The 21500-nt window shown below is 40.8% G+C and overlaps 1 protein-coding gene across 2 annotated transcripts in view; it reads left to right on the forward strand.

The window, feature by feature from the left end:
• Window positions 1-20963, forward strand: part of ANAPC5 (anaphase promoting complex subunit 5) — a 44658-nt gene extending 23695 nt beyond the window's left edge. Inside the window, exons 9-17 of one of the 2 annotated variants that reach the window (XM_045457211.1) lie at window positions 430-519; window positions 2242-2423; window positions 3489-3624; window positions 7500-7574; window positions 10803-10924; window positions 11403-11510; window positions 11594-11741; window positions 20076-20238; window positions 20640-20963. In XM_045457211.1, the coding sequence (XP_045313167.1) occupies window positions 430-519; window positions 2242-2423; window positions 3489-3624; window positions 7500-7574; window positions 10803-10924; window positions 11403-11510; window positions 11594-11741; window positions 20076-20238; window positions 20640-20851 (1236 nt within the window). In that variant the 3' untranslated portion in view covers window positions 20852-20963. The remainder of the gene's footprint in view (window positions 1-429; window positions 520-2241; window positions 2424-3488; window positions 3625-7499; window positions 7575-10802; window positions 10925-11402; window positions 11511-11593; window positions 11742-20075; window positions 20239-20639) is intronic. The other variant, XM_045457212.1, reaches the window with a different exon arrangement.
• Window positions 20964-21500: the final 537 nt, after the last annotated feature.

A 21500-nucleotide genomic window follows, 5' to 3' on the forward strand; every position in this document is an offset into this window, starting at 1 on the left:
GCAAAGCTAACACATTAAACATTGGCATTAACAAAAAAGTGAATACAACACCTAGTAACTTGATGAGACATCCTCTTGTGAAAGTGTAAACACCAAGCATAGGTAGAACACAGACTTCATTGAACAGTCCCTGAGAATCTCGATTTCTCAATTAAAGGCCATATGGGGGCTTCATGTTTTGTTTTGTTTTTTTCCCCTGGGACACTTGCCACTCACTGCTGTCAGAGGTGAAGATCAGTGGTTTGTTTATTTCAGTCTGACAGTTTTAATGTGTTCAATGGTTTTCATTTAGGTTCATACTTCATGAAAGAGAATTTTAGAGGATTTGTCTGTTCTCTTGTTGAATCTTTCTTATAACCACACTGATATTTGAACAGAACGTTAAGCATTATCATAGTTAGGATATATCCTGATGATTTCTCTTACCAGAGCTGGCTGTATGTCCTGGGGCAGAAGAGATCCGATAGCTATGTTCTGCTAGAGCATTCTGTGAAGAAGGCAGTACATTTTGGGTTACCGGTAAGGCTCATCTCCCTGTGAGATTATTTAAATAAATGGTGTGGTTTTATTCTTGGTAGTTTCATATGACCTTAATTATTAATGAAATCACTAAATTCTATTTGATGGGTTTCTCTCTGCTCCCTTTATGTTAATAACATCTATAAAAGTTCTACTTATCAATTTGATGAGGTCCTTATTTAGTTTATTGATCAACATTGACTTCCACATATTTACTTAGAAAAATTTCAGGAAAGGTTTATTTTTAAATCAGGGGTTGGCAAACTCTTCAGCCCATGGGCCAAATCTGGCTTGCTGCCTGCTTTTATATGTCCCTCAAGCTAAGAATGGGTTTTACATTTTTAAATAGTTGCGGGTAAAAACAACAACAACAACAAAGAGGAATATGTGACAGAGACCAAATGTGGCCTGCAAAACCTAAATTATTTACTACCTGGCCCTTTAGAGAACATGTTTGCTGATCCTTGTTCCAAAAGCAAACAAAGCCAGGAACCAGTAAACCTGGCAGGCACACTTGTCCTTTCTTATTTTGAGTGACAGGGAAGGACCTGAGTTTTAGTCCTTGGTGACAAATACTCAGGGGCAATTAAAGGGCATAGTCTCCACACATGTAGTAGTAATGACGGTCAGAATCTAGATTACTACTGTTCCTCAAAGAACCTTCTTCTGTCTCAAAAACATCTGCTGACAGCTACATGCACGAAGGGTAGTGAGGCTGCTTAAGCATTCCGTCTCATGAGGTTTGCAGCAAGGTCCAGAAGAACTGAAAGTAATATGTGTAATAATTTAATGTATATGTTTTCTTAAAATTATAGTTGACATACTGTATATGCTTTTAAAATCTGTAAATTGTCCATTTGACTCATTTTGGGAAAGGAAACTTGTATGTACAGAATTGAATATAATGATAAAAGTAAGATGCCCCTTAAAATAAGTGATAGACATCTTAAGTACAATTTTTTGTTATGAATTTAAGCTGACTTTTTTTTTTTTTTAAGTTTATTTATTTGTTTTGAGAGAGAGTGTGTGTGTGTGAGAGAGAGAGCGAGAGAGAGCATGAGCTGGGGAGGAGCAGAGAAAGAGGGAGAGAATCCCAAGCAAGCTCTGTGCGCAGAGCCCGATGCAGGGCTCCATCCCACAGACTGTGAGGTTGTGACCTGAGCTGAAATCAAGAGTCTGATGTTTAACCGAATGAGCCACCCAGGTGCCCCTAAGCTGACTTTTTTAAATTGTGCTTTCATCTTTGAAAATTATACCAGAAATTAATGAAAAGATAATTATGCTCATAATAGGCATCCTTTAAAAAGTCTCCTACTCCATGATGTTCCCAGCACTGTTTGACACATACTGTTTTATTTTAATTCTTAGAATATATTTTTATGATAGGGTCGATACCCATTCTGCAGATGAGGAAGCTGAGGCTGGCTAAGAAGCTAACTGACCCTTGGGTCACAGAATAAATAGCAGAGAAAGTGTTTAAGTCCAGGCCCCTTTTATGTCAAAGCCCTGGCTCTTCCGGGTCTACCATCCGCCTCTCTTCCAGCTCCAGTTTTTCGGGAGCACATTTCATATGGGTTAGGGTCAGGCTGTAGATACTTTCCTTTTAAATAATGCCGTCGGTTTACATGTGCTGAAACGTGACATATGCCAAATTTCTGAAGAGCAAAACAAATTCTGTCATGTAATCTCTACCTTTCATCATGGGTACATCTGTCCCCTTAGTACCTTGCCTCCCTGGGAATCCAGTCCCTTGTTCAGCAGAGGGCTTTTGCTGGGAAGACGGCAAACAAACTGATGGATGCCCTTAAGGACTCTGACCTCCTGCACTGGAAACACAGCCTGTCAGAGCTCATCGATATCAGCATTGCACAGAAAACAGCCATCTGGAGACTCTATGGCCGCAGGTGGGTCTTCAAGCCGACTGTCTAGGCCGAAGGGGCCATCCTTCCAGCTGTGAGCAGAAGCTAGCAGAGTGGTTCTATGAAAGGCCAAACGGGCAAGTCATTTCCGCCTTTGATGAAAGTTGTTCGTGCGGGGGATTAAAGAAAATGCTTATAGTTTTAAAACACTTTATACTTTGCACAAACTTTGTAGAGTTCTTCCCTGTGCTCATTCATATGTACTCCTCCCAACTGCTCTGTGAGGTCACTGGTCACTGAGCTCTCAGGTTCACACATCTGATCTGCCCAAGATCACAGATGTCATTAGCAAGTGACAGAGCCAAGGCTGAGACCCAGGTGGTCTGGCTCCAAGCACCATGCCCCTGTGATCTGGGATGGGAATCTCTGGAATGTCGCTTCCTGTCCATGGGAGGCATGAGCCACATTTGCTCAGGTTGGGCTTCCCCGTTAGCCAAGGTGTGTTCTCTGAAGTGTCTCTAGTCCCAGGTTTAATTTTCCATTTGGCCTCCTTTAGCTTGGAAATCAACTTCTTGAACGAGGTTTTTAATCCTGGAGCCCTGTCACTACCTCACCTCCCACCTAGACAGTCTGCTCTTTCTAGGAATTTGCTAATGAAAGGAAGTGCCTCCTTCAGCAGTCTTGTTTTTGTGCTCGAGATGATTTTTTGGCATGATGCGCTCTGAGACAGCTGCGAACACTGGCCACTGCCTGCATTGCCAGAGCAGATGGTGCCAGGATGGCATCGGGTCTGAATTTATCCGTGAAAACTAATTAACACGCTGTGACCACAGGGGAAATTAGAGGCAGTTGGGGGGTCTACGGCTTGGAACTTCCGGTTGTACCATAACCTCTCCATGTTTCCTTTGGGGCTGCACACCCAGGGTGCTTTTCTGCTTTCCCTATGCTGAGGGCAGGAGGGCGGGCGGTGGGAGGCAGCTGCTCCCATGAAGCCAGAGCCTGCAGAGGGCCTCAGCTCCCTTCCATTCCCACTCAGGTAGTTGTGGGGTGTGGCTGAGGGGAGCCTGGGGCTCTCGACTGAAGGGAATTCCTTCCCGTGTCCTCGCCCAGCACCATGGCGCTGCAGCAAGCCCAGATGTTGCTGAGCATGAACAGCCTGGAGGCGGTGAATGCGGGTGTGCAGCAGAACAACACAGAGTCGTTTGCCGTCGCCCTCTGCCACCTCGCAGAGCTGCACGCAGAGCAGGTAAGCTGGTGGCTGGGCCTCTGTGCTCCCGGAGCAGTGGGGGTTCTGCCGTTTCTTTCCCCTGCTGCTGGGGAAAAGCACTGGGTATGTCTTGGACAGGTCTGGTTGGATGCAGGGGGCAGAAAGGGTAAAATCCCGTCAATGGAGATGGACTGGGTGTGGAGTCTACAAAGCTTGTTGAACTTGGGATCTCTTGTGGCATCGGCAAGGAGAATAAGAGGTCAGCTGTTTTTATGTCACAGTTGGAATAAAAAGGAGTCTTTGAAACTTAAGGTAGTAGAGCTATGTATGTTTATAGGAGCTGGGAAAGCATAGTAGAAGTATTGCTGAAATGATAATAGCTAATGTTTCATGTACCTTTGTTCTGTGCCAGGCCCTGTGCTTGGTTTTTTACTTGTATTATCTTACTGAATCCTTATAATAGCACCATTATTCTCAGCCTTATTAGTCTCCCTATTTCACAGAACAAGAAACTGAGATCCAGGGAGCTAAGTCCTATATCTACACCAGTTAATGTTAAGTCTCCAGCCCAAGTCTGATTGGCTCCTAAGAGGGACGGTGGGAATTGGATGTAACCTTGTAATTTTACAGGATTGTGTTTATAGGGGATTGATTAAAGGGTTTGTCATGCTGCTCTAGGCTTTCTCTCTCCTTTGCTCCAAAATGTCTCCTTTCATGGGAAAGGAGTCAGGGAAACCTCTTACCTAAGCGCCGTATCTCAGTAAACACTGCCTTGGCTACAAGTGCATTTCCTTGATCATATAACATTTCTCCACTTCTCTGTGGCATCCATTATTGTTAGGTTATATGATAGCACTCAGTATTCCCTAATCTGCAGCCTGAGGATCTATGGATGGTGTCCACCCTTTCAGAAGTCTATAAATACTTCCCTCCACTAAACTTATTTTAGCATTTTACTATCCTTTCGATATCTCTGGAGACAAAGGGGATGGATGGACTCTGGCTGATGGGTCCCACATGCACCTTCATCAGCTGCCTTCTTCCTGCACCTGGGAAGCATCACCCACACTTTCTGACAGCAAAACAGCTGCCAGCTAGCTGCACTTGCCATTTGCTTTCCCCAGGAATCTGCACGTTCATCTCATTCTTGGTTCTCCCCCACCCGCTTCATGACACTGGAACCTCTTTAACATCTCTTTTCCTCTCCTGGTACCATGGTTAAGTGGAGCAACTGGTAATGAATGAGTCGGTGAACCTTTAGTTAAGTATTTGGTATGAGCCTCGTGTGACTTTTTTTCCCCAACAACTTCATTGAGATATAATTCACACGCCACCTTAAGTTTTCCCATATGGCTATTTGAAGTCAGATTCTCCCCACCAACCCCAGCCTTACACAGTGGATAACTTCCTTTCAATTCCCTTTGAGTTATGTAGGATAGAAATGATTTTTTTTTTCTTCTGGACTGAAAATCTACTTAAAAAAATCTTGGTCTTGGCTCAATGTCTAAACCCTGAAGCTTTCTCCAAGGCCAATTATTAGACGTCTATGATTCTTCCTGGGGGATTTTTCTTGCTGTTGGATCTGTATTAGTATTTCCATCTTCATCTTCCTTATATCCCTAGGCTTATGTGAAAAACCTGCTGACCCATCATTGCCTGGCTCCAGTGGCCAGGATGTGTTGGGAAACTTTAGTATTGCACAGCTACAACATAGGCAGTGGCTTCTTCTTTTTTAAAAAAAAGTTTTATTAATGTTTCTTTGTTTTTGAGAGAGAGAGAGAGAGAGAGAGAGAAACAGATCGTGAGTGGGGGAGGGGCAGAGAGAGAGGGAGATACAGAATCCGAAGCAGGCTCCAGGCTCTGCGCTGTCCACATGGAGCCCTATGTGGGGCTTGAACCTATGAGCCGTGAGATCATGACCTGAGCCGTAGTCAGATGCTTAACCGACTGAGCCACCCAGGGCTCCTAGGCAGTGGCTTCTTAATTTCAATTCAGTCTCCTCCCGCCTTCTCCTCAATCCGTCTTGGAAAGACTTTTCTAGTATTAGAACATCAACCAGGTAGCTGTACCCACAGGGCTGATGATTGTCACATTTTTAATTATACACGTTAGGGAGGCACCTGTGAAATTGAGTTGGCCAACTGTGGAGAAGACAGCTTTATCATGAGTCTCCATTTGCTCTTTTATTTCCTTTATGTGTGCTTTGAATTGTGTTCTGAAATTGACCTCCAAATAAACTGGGTGCTGCTGTACTTTGGTATGGCCATGACTTGGGCATGAGTGAACCTACAAAAAAGTTACAGGGTCTGAATTGCTGTTCCTGACCTTCCTCCTGTAACTCAGAGGAAGTACTAAGACAGGCAGCCTCTTGCTCTTTTTGTGTGATTCTAGACCATCTGGTATTCTTCTTCCAGCCTAAGGAGAGGCAGGTCGCAGTGAGGGTGTTTTGGGGGATACTGCAATGTGTGTCTCTCTACTTGGCCTAAAGTTTTGACAACCCACCTCGATCCACATGCCCAACTCCCTCTGGCAGTCAATGGAAATCATTGGCAAGACTGGCCAGTTAAAAGTCCTAAGAATAAAAAGATTATTGACGTTTTATTATAATTCAGTGTAATTTCTACTTAATTTACTTCAAATGAAAGTTCACTTTTGGTCTAACTGAGCTTCTATGTAGACAGAAGGTATATCATCTAATCAAAGGATTAGGACACATTGAAAAGCTTTTGGAGTCAATAAGAAACATTGCAGGAACATAAGGGTATAAAAAAAGATGAATATGTATTCACAGAAAAAATATAAATGACCAGAGAACATGAAAAATTTTCAATCTAGTCATTAAAGAAATTCATGTTAATACAGTGAAATACTAGTTTCACCAATTAAATAGGCAACGCTTAAAAATTGTGGTAGGAGAAAGACATAGAAGGCTGTTAAGAAAGTTCTCGGTACATTTCCGGAGGGTAATTTAGCAATGTGTATCAAAGGGCTTAGGAGTGCCTACCATTTGACCAGCTAGTTCCACTTCAAAGGTCTTATCCTAAGGAAAGGACTGGACAAGTGGACAGTTACACAAAGGTGTGTGCACCAGGATATTCGCTGTAGCATCCTTAAAATGGAAAAAATTAGAAACGACCAAACTATCCCAAACTAGGAGGTCATTTAGATGTATCATAGTTCATTTACCTAATAAAATACTATGATGATATAACTTTGTATTTGTTAACACTGGAAAGATTGATTCAGTCAAAAAATATGCCTACCATGTAGTAAACAGTGTTCTAGGTAATTTACAAAAATAGTACGTATGCCTTTTTTTAGAATATGTGTATGTTTTTATTTATGTGCATAAGAGAAGTTTAGAAGGATATGTGCCCAAACATTCCTGTGATTATCTTTGGTGAAATTAAAATTGGCCTTTTTCTTATTGTTTACATGTATTTTGTAAGTTTTTTTCCTAGAGTGAACATACATTCATTACATGTGTAATTAAAAAAAAAAAATTAGGGGGTGGCTCATCAGTTAAATATCCAACTTTGGCTCAGGTCATATTCTCACGGTTGGTGAGTTCAAGCCCCATGTCGGGCTCTGTGCTGACAGCCCAGAGCTTGGACCCTGCTTCAGACTCTGTGCTTCCCTCTTTCTCTGCCCCTCCCCCACCCACTCTCTGTCTCTCCCTCTCTCTCAAAAATGAATAAGCGTTAAAAAAATTAAAAAAAAAATTTTTAATGAACGAAATATACTAGAACCTAAAAAAAAAAAAAAAAATGACCCCCTGATGTATGACAGTCTCTGCTTCATGTCTTCTAGGGTGCTGTACCACAAGCAGGTGAATCATAGCAACATCCTATGAGTGGTGTAGCAGATGTAGTTTAAACACAGGTGTGTTCATCAGTTCGTGTGTTTCCATTTAGGGCTGTTTTGCCGCAGCTTCGGAAGTGTTGAAGCACTTGAAGGAACGATTCCCGCCGAATAGTCAGCATGCCCAGGTAATCTAACTTTTGCCTGGCATCCGATTTATTTCCGAGGAGACCGTTTTTACTGTATTGTTGTCAGAGTGGAATATTTTAAGGCTTCCTCTCGGTTTCTTGTGTCTTGGTTCCTTTCTGTGTCATCTATGCATTGAGGTCAATATAGATGCATACCAGCCTCTAAGCTCTGTGCAAGGCAGAGAATGGGCGCCTGGGTGGCTTAGTCGTTTGAGTGTTTGACTCTTGATTTTGGCTCAGGTCATGATCTCAGGATTTGTGGGATTGAGCCCCGCATCGGGCTCCATGCTGATAGCACAGGAGCTGCTTGGGATTCTCTCTCTCCCTGTCTGCCTCTCCCACACTTGCGCCCTCTCTCTCTCTCTCTCTCTCTCTCTCAAAATAAATAAATAAACTTTAAAAAAATATGGGGCACCTGGGTGGCGCAGTCGGTTGGGCGTCCGACTTCAGCCAGGTCACGATCTCGCGGTCTGTGAGTTCGAGCCCCGCGTCGGGCTCTGGGCTGATGGCTCAGAGCCTGGAGCCTGCTTCCGATTCTGTGTCTCCCTCTCTCTCTGCCCCTCCCCCGTTCATGCTCTGTCTCTCTCTGTCCCAAAAATAAATAAACGTTGAAAAAAAAAATAAAAAATAAATAAAAATAAAAAAAAAAATAAAAAAAAAAAAAAAAAAAAAAGGCAGAGGGATGCATGGGTGGCTTAGTTGGTTAAGTGTTTGACTTTGGCTCAGGTCATGATCTCACAGTTCTTGAGTTTGAGCCCCATGTTGGGCTCTGTGCCGACAGCTCAGAGCCTGGAGCCTGCTTGGGATTCTGTGTCTCCCTTTCTCTGCTCCTCCCCCACTTGCGTGCATGCACATGTGCTCTAACTCGCTCTCTCTCTCTCCCTCTCTCAAAAATAAGCAAATATTAAAAAAAAAAAAAAAAAGAAGGCAGAAAAATAAACTCTGATACAAGATTTAAAGATTTATTTAGGGAACTTTTTTTCTCTCTGTCTTCATAGTTTTAAGTTTGTATTCCTTATATCTCTAACTGTGTGGAAATAAGAAAAGAAAATCATCCATGTCCATGGACAGATCAAGAATTAGGTCTCGGGGCGCCTGGGTGGCGCAGTCGGTTAAGCGTCCGACTTCAGCCAGGTCACGATCTCGCGGTGCATGAGTTCGAGCCCCGCGTCAGGCTCTGGGCTGATGGCTCAGAGCCTGGAGCCTGTTTCCGATTCTGTGTCTCCCTCTCTCTCTGCCCCTCCCCCGTTCATGCTCTGTCTCTCTCTGTCCCAAAAATAAATAAACGTTGAAAAAAAAAATTAAAAAAAAAAAGAATTAGGTCTCAGTTTGGTGCTGTGTCTCTTACTTGGCAACTCTAATCTCTTCCTCCCAGAATTAAATAACCTTTGGGAAGATGTTGTGCCCAGAGGGAATTGAATTAATTTTATAAAGCAGTCCCAGGCCCTGTGTTCCTTATTGCACTTTATCTATCTCTAATGGGGCTGAGAAACCTGTTACAGGATCCCCTTCTTCTTCCCTCCCTTTCCAAGTTTAGTCTTCAATGGATTAGAGAATTTGAAATCTTAAGAGACCATGGCCTGGGAGTCTCCTAGTGCTGGTCACTGAGGCTGCCACTCCCACAGGTTGTTGGCTCCGTGGCATTAGCTATAGTGTGGGTGCCACTCTGCATGTGAAGTGTGCTTGGGCCTCATTGCTGCCTTCAGCAGGCTATGATCTGAATTCAAAGTGCCCAGCTGGGAAGGTGGTCTGCACATAAGATAGAAGATGGGAGATGATAGCACCTAAGGATGATGTAGGAACGAAAGAATTAAGGTGGTTCTGTGGCAGTGCTAATGCAATGGAACAGTTTTGGTGACAGTTCTAGCTGTTGAAGAAAAAAAAAAAGGCAATTCACAGTTCACAGAAAAAACGTATGGCCAGTAGGTATATGATAAGATGCTCAGCCTGGCTGGCAGTCAGGGAAATATCAGACAACAGTAATGAGATATTTCATACCTATCAGATTGGCCAAAGGTAGAATGTCTGACAGTACCAAGTGTTGGCAAGGATATTACTGGTGGGAAGTATAAATTGGTATAACCCACTTGAAGAACAAATGGGCATTGTATTGAATTGAAGTTGTGTATATCCTCCACCCGTGTTTCCACTGCTTGCTGTAGACCTGACATAAACTCTTGCACCAGCAGAGATGCACGAGAATGTTGATTGCAGCATTGTTCAGAAGAGTGAAAAATTGGCACTACCTAAATACTCATCATTGTGAGAACAGATATTCGTATAATTGAGAACTATTCGTTAGTGGAAAGGATGAACTAGAGCTACTTGTATTAACATGTGTAAGTCTGGGGGGTGGGAGGGAGGGGAAAGTGGGTGATGGACATTGAGGAGGGCACCTGTTGGGATGAGCACTGGGTGTTGTATGGAAACCAATTTGGCAATAAATTTCATATTGAATAAAACACACACACACACACACACACACACACACACACACAGACATGTGTAAGTCCCAGAAAAATACTGTTGAGCTTAAGAGCAAGTTGTCAAAGGATACATAAAGTACAGCAGTATTTACTTTCTGCAAAATTTAAAAACCTACAAGATCATACTATATATTGTTTAAGGGTAAGAATATATGCTGTAATAGTATAAAAACATGAATGGGAATGATAAACACCAAATCAGGTGCTTACTTTGGTTTTATTTATTTATTTGTTTGTTTGTTTTTGAGAGAGAGAAAAAGAAGGCGCCAGTGAGCAAGGGGCAGAGAAAGAGAGAATCCCAGGAGGGGCAGAGAGAGACATAGAGAGAGACAGAGAGAGGGAGAGGGAGAGGGAGAGAGAGAGAGAAGCGGGGCTCGTGTTTACCCAATGCGGGACTCAAACTCACAAACCATTAGATCATGACCTGAGCTGAAGTCAGACACTTAACAACTGAGACACCCAGGTGCCCCAGGTGCTTACTTTGGATAAAGAAAGAGAGGAATGGAATTTGCAAAAGACTTCGTTAGTATGCAGTAATATCTGAAGCAAATCAAAATGTTGTGTTTTGACAAAGTTGGTGATTGGCACACATGTGTTTGTTACTTTATTCTTAGGGCTTTTTTACATCCTTGAAATATTTATAAAAAATTTTTAAATCTCAAAAATGCTGAAATATTTTTATATCTGTTGAATAACGAGGTGAACACTTGCATTTTGTCCTCAATTTTTTTTTTCTTATTAGCTATGGATGCTATGTGATCAAAAAATACAGTTTGACAGAGCAATGAATGATGGCAAATACCATTTGGCTGATTCACTTGTTACAGGAATCACAGCTCTTAACAGCATAGAGGGTGTATACAGGTAAGAAACTTTGAAGATTCCAGCCCCAGAATAAGGTAGTTCTTAAATGGCTTTATTCTTATTTTTGTGTGGATTAATTTATTAACTTTAGCTTAGGAAAAAACTTTTTTTTCCTATTTTTTACAGGAAATTAGAAAATACAGATGAGTAATAGGGAGAAAATAAGTATCACCCAGAGAAAATCACGAACATTCTAATATCTGTAATTCCAGACTTGTTTTTTTCTTGTGTGTGTGTGTGTGTGGGGGGGGGTGCCGGGAGGGGTGTATACACACGTGTTTACACACACACACACACACACACACACACGCACTTTTTTTTCTCCTCTTTTAACAAAAATTGTATCAGGCAAAATTCTTGCCCTTGGGAAGTTTACAGTCTAATTGAGGAAGTAGAGATTGTAACCCTGAAAGTGACTATACTTGCAACCCTGGTAAAATATCAGCATAACCATTTGTTTATTTTGTTTCTGTGTCAGAAAAGCAATTGTACTACAAGCTCAGAACCAAATGTCAGAGGCGCACAAGCTTTTGCAAAAATTGTTGATCCATTGTCAGAAAATCAGGAATACAGAAATGGTGATCAGGTAAGGGAAGTCCCTTGAACATTTCCTACAGGTGGTCCTTTGTGCTGGATCTTCTCATCCCATGTCTTCCTCTTTGTGGGCAGTGTCCTGCTGTCTGTGGCCGAGCTATACTGGCGGTCTTCCTCCCCTACCATCGCGCTGCCTGTGCTCCTGCAGGCTCTGGCCCTCTCCAAGGAGTACCGGTTACAGTACTTGGCCTCTGAAACGGTGCTGAACTTGGCTTTTGCTCAGGTAAGCTGATCTCTGTTTTTATAGCACATATTTGTGCTCAAGAACTGCTTAGTCTGTTACTGCTTTTTGATTTTGAAAGGGATAATAATGAGCTTTGACTTCTTAATACTGAAGTCTGGGAATACAGTCTCATTGTGTAAGCCCTCCAGGGAAGTCTGAAGCTGTGAACCTGGTGGCTATACCGAGCTGTGTATCTAATAAAGGGGATGCACCCATTCATCGAGGACACTTGCATCATATTAATGATTTAGCTGACCCAGAGCTCTGCTTGATTAACAAGGGGATAAATAAAGAAATGAGGAAGTTGTGTGTTCATTGAAAGGTTTTGGAAGTTAAAAGGTATTTTATGTTTGTTTACTGTCTCCCCCTGAGGAATGTAAAGGCCGTGAGAAAAGGGACTTTGTTTTCTCCTTGCAGTATCTTCTGGTACCTAGTAGGACCTCTACATAATAGGCTTTTAATAAATATTTATTGAATGAATGCATTTTGAACTCACTGGCGCTAGGAGAATTTACTAACTAAAGCAGAGATTTCCCAAACCATGCATTAGATTAATTAGGAAGGGGCACCTGCGTGGCTCAGTCCGTTGAGTGTCAGACTCTTGATTTTGGCTCAGATCATGTTTTACATTATGGTTTGTGGGTTCAAGCCCTGCATTGGGCTGGCTCTGTGCTGACATCGTGGAACCTGCTTGGGATTTTCTATCTTCCTGGTCTCTCTCTTCCTACCCTGCTCATGCTTTTTCCTTATAAATAAATAAACTTTACAGAAAGAAAAGGGGCACCTGGGTGGCTCAGTTGGCTGAGCATCTGACTTCCGCTCAGGTCATGATTTCAAGGTTTGTGAGTTTGAGCCCCAGACAGCCTGTCGGTGCAGGGCCCACTTCAGATCCTCTGTCCCCCTATCTCTCTGCCTCTTCCCTGCTTATGCTCTCTCTCTCTCTCTCAAAAAATAAACAAAACATTAAAAAAAAGAAGCAAGAAAAAAAATTGGGAAGATTTAAAAAATATCTACATATCTGGGGGCACCTGGGTGGCTCAGTTGGTTAAGCATCCGACTTCAGCTCAAGTCATGATCTCGCAGTTCCTGGTTCAAGTCCCACATCAGGCTCTCTGCTATGAGCACAGAGCCCGCTTTGGATCCTGATGGTGTCTCCCTCTTTCTCTGCCCCTCCTCCACTTGTGCTTTCCTTCTCTCAAAAATAAATAAACATTAAAAAAAATCTACATATCTGGCTTTGCCTTGAAACATGGAGTCAGAATCTCTAGGGAAGGAGCAGAGGACTCTAATCTGTTTTCCAGCTCTAGTGATTTTTTTTCTCAATTAAGATAAAATTCACGTAACATAAAATTTACCATTTTAATCATTTTAAAGGGTACAATTCAGTGGTTTTAAGAATATTTACAGTGTTTTGCAGCCATCAACACTGTTTAATTTCAGAATATCTTCATCATTCCGAAAAAAACCTGGACTCATTAAGTAGTAACTCCCATTAACCACCAAGCTACTTTCTGTCTCTGTGGGTTTGCCTATTCCGGATCTTTCATATAAATGGAATCATACAATATCTGGCCTTATGTAGTCTGGCTTCTTCACTTAGTAAGATGTTTTCAGGGTTCATTCATGTTGAATGGGACGTTCAGCATGTGTCACTGCTTCATACCTTTTATTATTTATTTATTCTTTTATTCCTTTATTTATTTTAAGTTTATTTATTTATTTTGAGAGAGAGAGAGTGCCAAAGAGAGGAGAGAGAGAATCCAAAGCAGGCTCCACACTATTAGTGTGGAGCCTGAAGCGGGACTCAAACCCATGAACTGTGAGATCATGACCTGAGCTGAAATGAAGAGTGGGAAGCTTAACCGACTGAGCCACTCAGGTGCCCCGCTTCATTCCTTTTAATGGCTGAATAATACTCCATTGGATGGATAGACTACATTTTGTCCATCCGTTGGTAGACATTTGGGTCAGCTATTATAAATAGCTGCTTTAAAAAATTATTTTAAATTGTTTATTTATTTAGAGAGAGAGGGAGAGAGAATATCCCAAGCAGGCTTTGCACTGTCAGCACAGAGCCCAACTTGGAGCTAGATCCCACTAGATCCCATGAACTATGAGATCATGATCTGAGCTGAAATCAAGAGTCAGATGCTTAACCAACTGAGCCACCCAGGTGCCCCTGAATAGCTGCTTTTAACATTCACATATAAGTTTTTGTGTAGTTACATGTTTTCATTTCTCTTGGACTTACTTAAGAGTAGAATTGCTGGGTCATATGATAATTCCATATCTAACTTTTTGTGGAACCACCAAACTTCCACAGTGTCTGCACCATCTCTTCTCACCAGCAATGTATGAAGGTTCCGGTTTTTCCATGTTCTTGCCAGTACTTATTTTCCTTTTTTTTTTTTTTTTTTGGTATTATACCCATCTGACTATAAAGTTCTATCTCATTGTGGTTTTGATTTGTATTTTTCTAATAACTCATGATATTGAGCATCTTTTTGTGTGCTCTTGGCCATTTGTATATATTCTTTGGAGACATGTCTAAGTCCTTTATCCACTTTTTAATTGGGTTATTGTCTTTTTGATGTTCAGTTGTAAGATTGTTTTGTATATTCTGAATACTAGACCCTTGTCAGATATATGATTTGGAAATATGTTCTTTTCTCGGGGTTGTCTTTTTACTTTCTTGATCATGTCCTTTGATGCACGAAAGTTTTAAAATTTGATGAAATCCAATTTATCCTTTTTTTTTCTTTTGCTGCTTGTGCTTTTTTTTTTTTTAAGTTCTTTGTTTTTTGTTTTTTTGGTTTACTTATTTTTGAGAGAGAGAGAGAAAGACAGAGCACAGGCAGGGGAGGGCCAGGGAGAGAGGGAGACACAGAATCCAAAGCAGGCTCCAGGCTCTGAGCTGTCAGCACAGAGCCTCTCAGAGCCTGACACGGGGATTGAACTCATGAGCCATGAGATCATGACCTGAACTGAAGTCAGAACTCAACTGACTGAGCCACACAGGCACCCCTGTTGCTTGTGCTTTTGATGTTCTCCTTAAGAAACTGTTGTTTAATCCAAGTTCACAAAGATTTATACTTATGTTTCCTTCTAAGGTTTTGAATAGTTTTAGCTCTTCCATTTAGGTCTTTGATCAATTTAGAGTTAATTTTTTTAAAGTTTATTTATTTATTTTGAGAGAGGGAGAAAGCAGGGGAGGGGCAGAGAGAGAGGGGAGGGAGAATCCCAAGCAAACAAACCCTAAGATCATGACCCAAGCCAAAATCAAGATTCAGATGCCCAACCAACTGAGCCACCCAAGTGCCCTATTTTTGAGTTAATTTTTATATATGGTGTGAGGTAGGAGTCCAGCTTTATTCTTTCACATATGGATATCCCGGTGTCAAAGCACTACTTGTTGAAAACAGTGTTCTTTTCCCATTGAGTAGTCTTGGCATCCATGTCAAAAATATTGATCATTAATGTATGGGTTTATTTCTGCACTCTCAGTTCTATTCCATTGATCTGTCCTTATGATAATACCACACTGTTTGATTATTATATCTTTGTAGTAAATTTAAAATTAGGATGGAAGTAAGAGTTCTCTAATTTTGTGCTTCTTTTTTCAAGATCATTTTGGCTGTTGGTATTCTCTTGCAATTCCATATGAATTTTAGAATAGCTTGTCCATTTCAGTAAAAATAGTATTTAGAGTTTTGATAAGGAATGTGTTCAATCTGTAGATGAATTTGGAGAGTGTTACCATCTTCACACTATTAAATCTTCCAGTCCATTAACACAGGCTGTCTTTTTTTTTTTAGGTCTTCTTTAATTTCTTTTTCCTTTCTTTTTTTTTTTTTTTTTTTTTTTTTAAGTTATTTATTTTGAGGCAGGGAGGAGCAGAGAGAGGAAGGGAGAGAGAGAATCCTAAGCAGGTTCTTTGCTGCCAGCACAGAGCCCAGTGTGGGGATCGAACTCATGAACCATGAGATCATGATCTGAGCCAAAATCAGGAGTTGGATGCTTAACGAGCTGAGTCACCCAGGTGCCCTAGGTCTTCTTTTTAGTTTTTTATTTTATTTATTTATTTTGAGAGGAGAGAGAGCAAGCAGGGGAGGGGCAGAGAGAGAGAGAATCCCAAGCAGGCTCCACACTGTTAGTGCAGAGCCCGATGCAGGGCTTGAACGCACGAATGGTGAGATCATGACCCGAGCTGAAATCAAGAGTTGGGTGCTTAACTGACTGAGCCATCCAGGTGCTCCCCCCGCCCCCCAGGTCTTCTTTCATGTCTTCAATAGTGTCTTCTAGTTTTCAGTGTACAATTCTTACAGTTTCTTAGTTAAATTTATTCCTAAGTATTTTATTCTTTTTGATGCTATCATAAATGGAATTTTAAAAATTAATTTTATTTTTGGATTGTTCATTGCTAGTGTATATTGATCTTACATCCTACAACTTTGCTGAACTTGTTTAATACCTGTTACAGGTTTTTAAGGATTCTTTAGAAGTTTTCTGTATATAAGATCATGTAACTCTGCAAATACAGAGTTTTACTTCTTCCATTGCAATTTGAATGCCTTTCATTTCTTTTTCTTGCCCAATTGCCCCGTGTAGAACTTTCAGAACAGTGCTGAATAGAAGTGGCAAGAATGTACATACTTGTTTTTGCTCCTGATCTTAGGGGCATGATTTCAGTCTTTTTTTTTTTTTTTTTCTGTTAATGTACTTTATTTATTTATTTATTTATTTATTTATTTATTTATTTATTTAATATATGAAATTTATTGTCAAATTGGTTTCCATACAACACCCAGTGCTCATCCCAAAAGATGCCCTCTTCAATGCCCATCACCTCCCCTCCCCTCCCTCCCACCCCCCATCAACCCTCAGTTTGTTCTCAGTTTTTAAGAGTCTCTTATGCTTTGGCTCTCTCCCACTCTAACCTCTTTTTTTTTTCCTTCCCCTCCCCCATGGATTTCTGTTAAGTTTCTCAGGAGGATCCACATAAGAGTGAAAACATATGGTATCTGTCTTTCTCTGTATGGCTTATTTCACTTAGCATCACACTCTCCAGTTCCATCCACGTTGCTACAAAGGGCCATATTTCATTCTTTCTCATTGCCACGTAGTACTCCATTGTGTATATAAACCAGTTTCTTTATCCATTCATTAGTTGATGGACATTTAGGCTTTTTCCATAATTTGGCTATTGTTGAGAGTGCTGCTATAAACATTGGGGTACAAGTGCCCCTATGCATCAGTACTCCTGTATCCCTTGGGTAAATTCCTAGCAGTGCTACAGCTGGGTCATAGAGTAGGTCTATTTTTAATTTTTTGAGGACCCTCCACACTGTTTTCCAGAGCGGCTGCACCAGTTTGCATTCCCACCAACAGTGCAAGAGGGTTCCCGTTTCTCCACATCCTCTCCAGCATCTATAGTCTCCTGATTTGTTCATTTTGGCCACTCTGACTGGTGTGAGGTGGTATCTGAGTGTGGTTTTGCTTTGTATTTCCCTGATGAGGAGTGACGTTGAGCATCTTTTCATGTGCCTGTTGGCCATCTGGATATCTTCTTTAGAGAAGTGTCTATTCATGTTTTCTGCCCATTTCTTCACTGGGTTATTTGTTTTTTGGGTGTGGAGTTTGGTGAGCTCTTTATAGATTTTGGATACTAGCCCTTTGTCCGATATGTCATTTGCAAATATCTTTTCCCATTCCATTGGTTGCCTTTTAGTTTTGTTGATTGTTTCCTTTGCTGTGCAGAAGCTTTTTATCTTCATGAGGTCCCAATAGTTCATTTTTGCTTTTAATTCCCTTGCCTTTGGAGATGTGTCAAGTAAGAAATTGCTGCGTGTGAGGTCAGAGAGGTCTTTTCCTGCTTTCTCCTCTAGTGTTTTGATGGTTTCCGGTCTCACATTCAGGTCCTTTATCCATTTTGAGTTTATTTTTGTGAATGGTGTAAGGAAGTGGTCTAGTTTCATTCTTCTGCATGTTGCTGTCCAGTTCTCCCAGCACCATTTGTTAAAGAGACTGTCTTTTTTCCATTGGATATTCTCTCCTGCTTTGTCAAAGATTAGTTGGCCATACTTTTTTGGGTCTAGTTCTGGGGTTTCTATTCTATTCCATTGGTCTATGTGTCTGTTTTTGTGCCAATACCATGCTGTCTTGATGATGACAGCTTTGTAGTAGAGGCTAAAGTCTGGGATTGTGATGCCTCCTTCTTTTGTCTTCTTCAAAATTACTTTGGCTATTCGGGGCCTTTTGTGGTTCCATATGAATTTTAGGATTGCTTGTTCTAGCTTCGAGAAGAATGCTGGTGCAATTTTGATTGGGATTGCATTGAATGTGTAGATAGCTTTGGGTAGTATTGACATTTTAACAATACTTATTCTTCCAACCCATGAGCATGGAATGTTTTTCCATTTCTTTATATCTTCTTCAGTTTCCTTCATAAGCTTTCTATAGTTTTCAGCATACAGATCTTGTACATCTTTGGTTAGATTTATTCCTAGGTATTTTATGCTTCTTGGTGCAATTGTGAATGGGATCAGTTTATTTGTCTTTCTGTTGCTTCATTATTAGTGTATAAGAATGCAACTGATTTCTGTACATTGATGTTGTATCCTGCAACTTTGCTGAATTCATGTATCAGTTCTAGCAGACTTTTGGTGGAGTCTATCGGATTTTCCATGTATAATATCATGTCATCTGCAAAAAGTGAAAGCTTGACTTCATCTTTGCCAATTTTGATGCCTTTGATTTCCTAGCACTTCCAACACTATGTTAAACAACAGCGGTGAGAGTGGACATCCCTGTCGTGTTCAGTCTTTCATTCTTAACTATGATGTTAACTGTGGATTTTGCATAGATGCACTGGTACTAAGTTGAGGAAGTTCCCTTCTACTCCTGAATATTTTTATCACGAAAAGGCGTTGGGGTTTTGTGAAATGCTTTTTCTATATCAATTGAGTAGATCATGTGGTATTTTTCCTTTATTAATATTGTATATTACATTGATTTTTTTTACATATTGAACTACTGTTGCATTCTTGGGATAAATCCTACTTGATTATGATGTATGATTTTTTGTTTTTTTGAGAGAGTGAGTGGGGGAGGGGCAAAGGGAGAGAGAATCTTAAGCAGGCTTCATGGCCAGCACAGACCCCAGTGTGGGGCTCGATGCGAGACTTGATCTCACAACTGTGAGATTATGACCTGAGCCAAAATCAAGAGTTAGACACTTCACCGACTGAGCCACCCAGGTGCCCCCGTGTATGATCCTTTTAATGTGCTATTGGATTTGGTTTGCTAGTGTTTGTTGAGGATTTTTGCATGTGTATTCATAAGGGATATTGGTCTGTAGTTTTCTTTCCTTATGATATCTTTATTTTGCTTTGGTATTAGGGCAACAGTGGCCTTACAAAGTGAGTTCCTTTCTCTTCTATTTTTGGAAGAATGAGAAGGATTGGTGTTAATTCTTCTTTAAATGTTTTGTAGAATTTACCAAGTTCTATTCTTTGGTGTATATGTGTTTATAATTGTGTCTTCTTGATGAATTGACCCGTTAGCAGTATATAATGTCCTTTGTCTTTTGTAACAGTTTTTGACTTAAAGTCTGTTTTGTTTGATATAAGTGTAGTCACTCCAGCTATCTTCTGGCTACTGTTTGTATGGAGTATCTCTTTTATGTCCTTTTACTTTCAGCCTATTTGTGTCTTTTTTTTTTTTTTTTAAGCCTATTTGTGTCTTTTAACCAAGAGTGAGTCTCCTTGTAGATAGCATATAGTCAGATCATGTTTCTTTTAAATCTACTCTGCTAATCTCTGCTTTTTAACTGAAGAGTTTGATTCATTTATATTTAATATAACTATAGATTTGAAAGGACTTCTATTTTGCTATTTTTTTCTATATATTTCTTACATCTTTTTTGTTCCTCGGTTCCTCCATTACTGTTTCTTTTGTGTTAAATGGATGTTTCTTGTTTATTTTACTGTATACTTTCGAGTTATTTCTTAGTGGTTCCCCTTCTCCCAATGATTCTTGCACAATAAGTTTAACCCTTTGGAATCACCAAGCTAAAGGATATTGATTCTGAATGTTGTTGTAAAGACAAAAACCTTCCTATAGTGTGAATAACTACTACCTGCTATATCCATCATAATCTGAAGTCAGATTGTCATACAGTGTTTTCTACGAGTGTGGTGCATATTAAATGTAGTACATGTCAGGGAGAACATAAGCCAGACATGGCCATCCAGGAAATAAGGTTCAGAAATGAAGCCTTTCCTGTAGTGGGCAGTGGGTGTGGGTAGGTACAGTACCACAATGTTTCTTTTTCAGCTCATCCTTGGAATCCCAGAACAGGCCTTAAGTCTTCTCCACATGGCCATTGAGCCCATCTTGGCTGACGGGGCTGTCCTGGACAAAGGCCGCGCCATGTTCTTGGTGGCCAAGTGCCAGGTGGCTTCAGCAGCTGCTTATGATCCACCAAAGAAAGCAGAAGGTAGGGAACCATACAAAGATTGCTATGCAACACTATTGCAGAAAAAAAATTAAATTTAGGACCCAGAAGAAGGAAGACATTAAATTTGGGATAGTATTTAAGTTCTCAAATACATGTTAAGATTTATGCAGTATTTAAAGTGCTTTGACATGCATGCTTGGTGTGAAGGTTGAGGGCAAGTGAATGATTATTTTAACCCCACAGAACCAAGTGCCAGGCTGGAAATCAGGACTAAAGACCTTTTTTAAAACCTCCCCCTAGTGTATTTTTTTCTTCTCAAAGAGTAGAGTATAAAAGTATCTCTGGTACATGTTAAACCAAGGAAAGTAAATGTCAAGTTTTGAAAACTGTATGCAAAGTGTTGAGTTAAACATGTGTGCTTTTTTCCCATTTTCCATCAGCTCTGGAGGCAGCCATTGAGAATCTCAATGAAGCCAAGAACTATTTTGCAAAGGTCGACTGCAAAGAGCAAATCAGAGATGTTGTTTACTTCCAGGCCAGACTCTACCACACCTTGGGGAAGACCCAGGAGAGGAACCGATGCGCGATGCTTTTCCGGCAGCTGCATCAGGAACTGCCCTCTCATGGGGTGCCCTTGATAAATCATCTCTAGTGAGAGCATCCCTGCTGGGCCGCTATACAGAATATAAGATTTTGGACTTCCCCTCCCTCCATGTAAATGATGTATTTGATGTCTGTCTTATCAATAAACTGCATTCTGATTAGTTTGTCTTATTTTGTTGCTAGAATATACATACCTGTTTTCTCCCTTTTCTTTTTGATAGCAAAAGATACCAACTTTTTGTTGATAAACAGCTGTTTTATTAATAAGCTATTACAAGTGTTAAAGGTTATGTTCTCTCTGGGCAAAGTTGCCAGTATCTTCTTAGGATCTGTGCACATTCTGCATCATCACAGGAATTTGTATTTAGCACCTATGCTCAGACATCAGCTCTTCTGGGTATCGGCAGGTCTCTCCAGGGGGTCAGTGGAGGTTTCTCTAAGACTTAGATTTTCCTTCTGAAGCTTCCCTGCTTTGTTGGACTGAGCTGGGGGGTTGTGGTGGGCCTGTGTGTGCTTGTAAGCACATGTTGGTTCTTGACTGGAAATTAAGAAGGAAAAGATCTGTTTATGGTTTTTGGACCAATGACAAGAAACAGATTTCAGTCACTTTCTGGGTATTTGTTTTCTTCTGTCTTCTACATTACTGTACTTCTTCTCTCTTTAACTATATAAATGAAGGATGATGATAACAAGTCTAG

The sequence above is a fragment of the Leopardus geoffroyi genome, chromosome D3, assembly GCF_018350155.1.
Source record: "Leopardus geoffroyi isolate Oge1 chromosome D3, O.geoffroyi_Oge1_pat1.0, whole genome shotgun sequence".
Lineage (NCBI taxonomy): Eukaryota > Metazoa > Chordata > Mammalia > Carnivora > Felidae > Leopardus > Leopardus geoffroyi.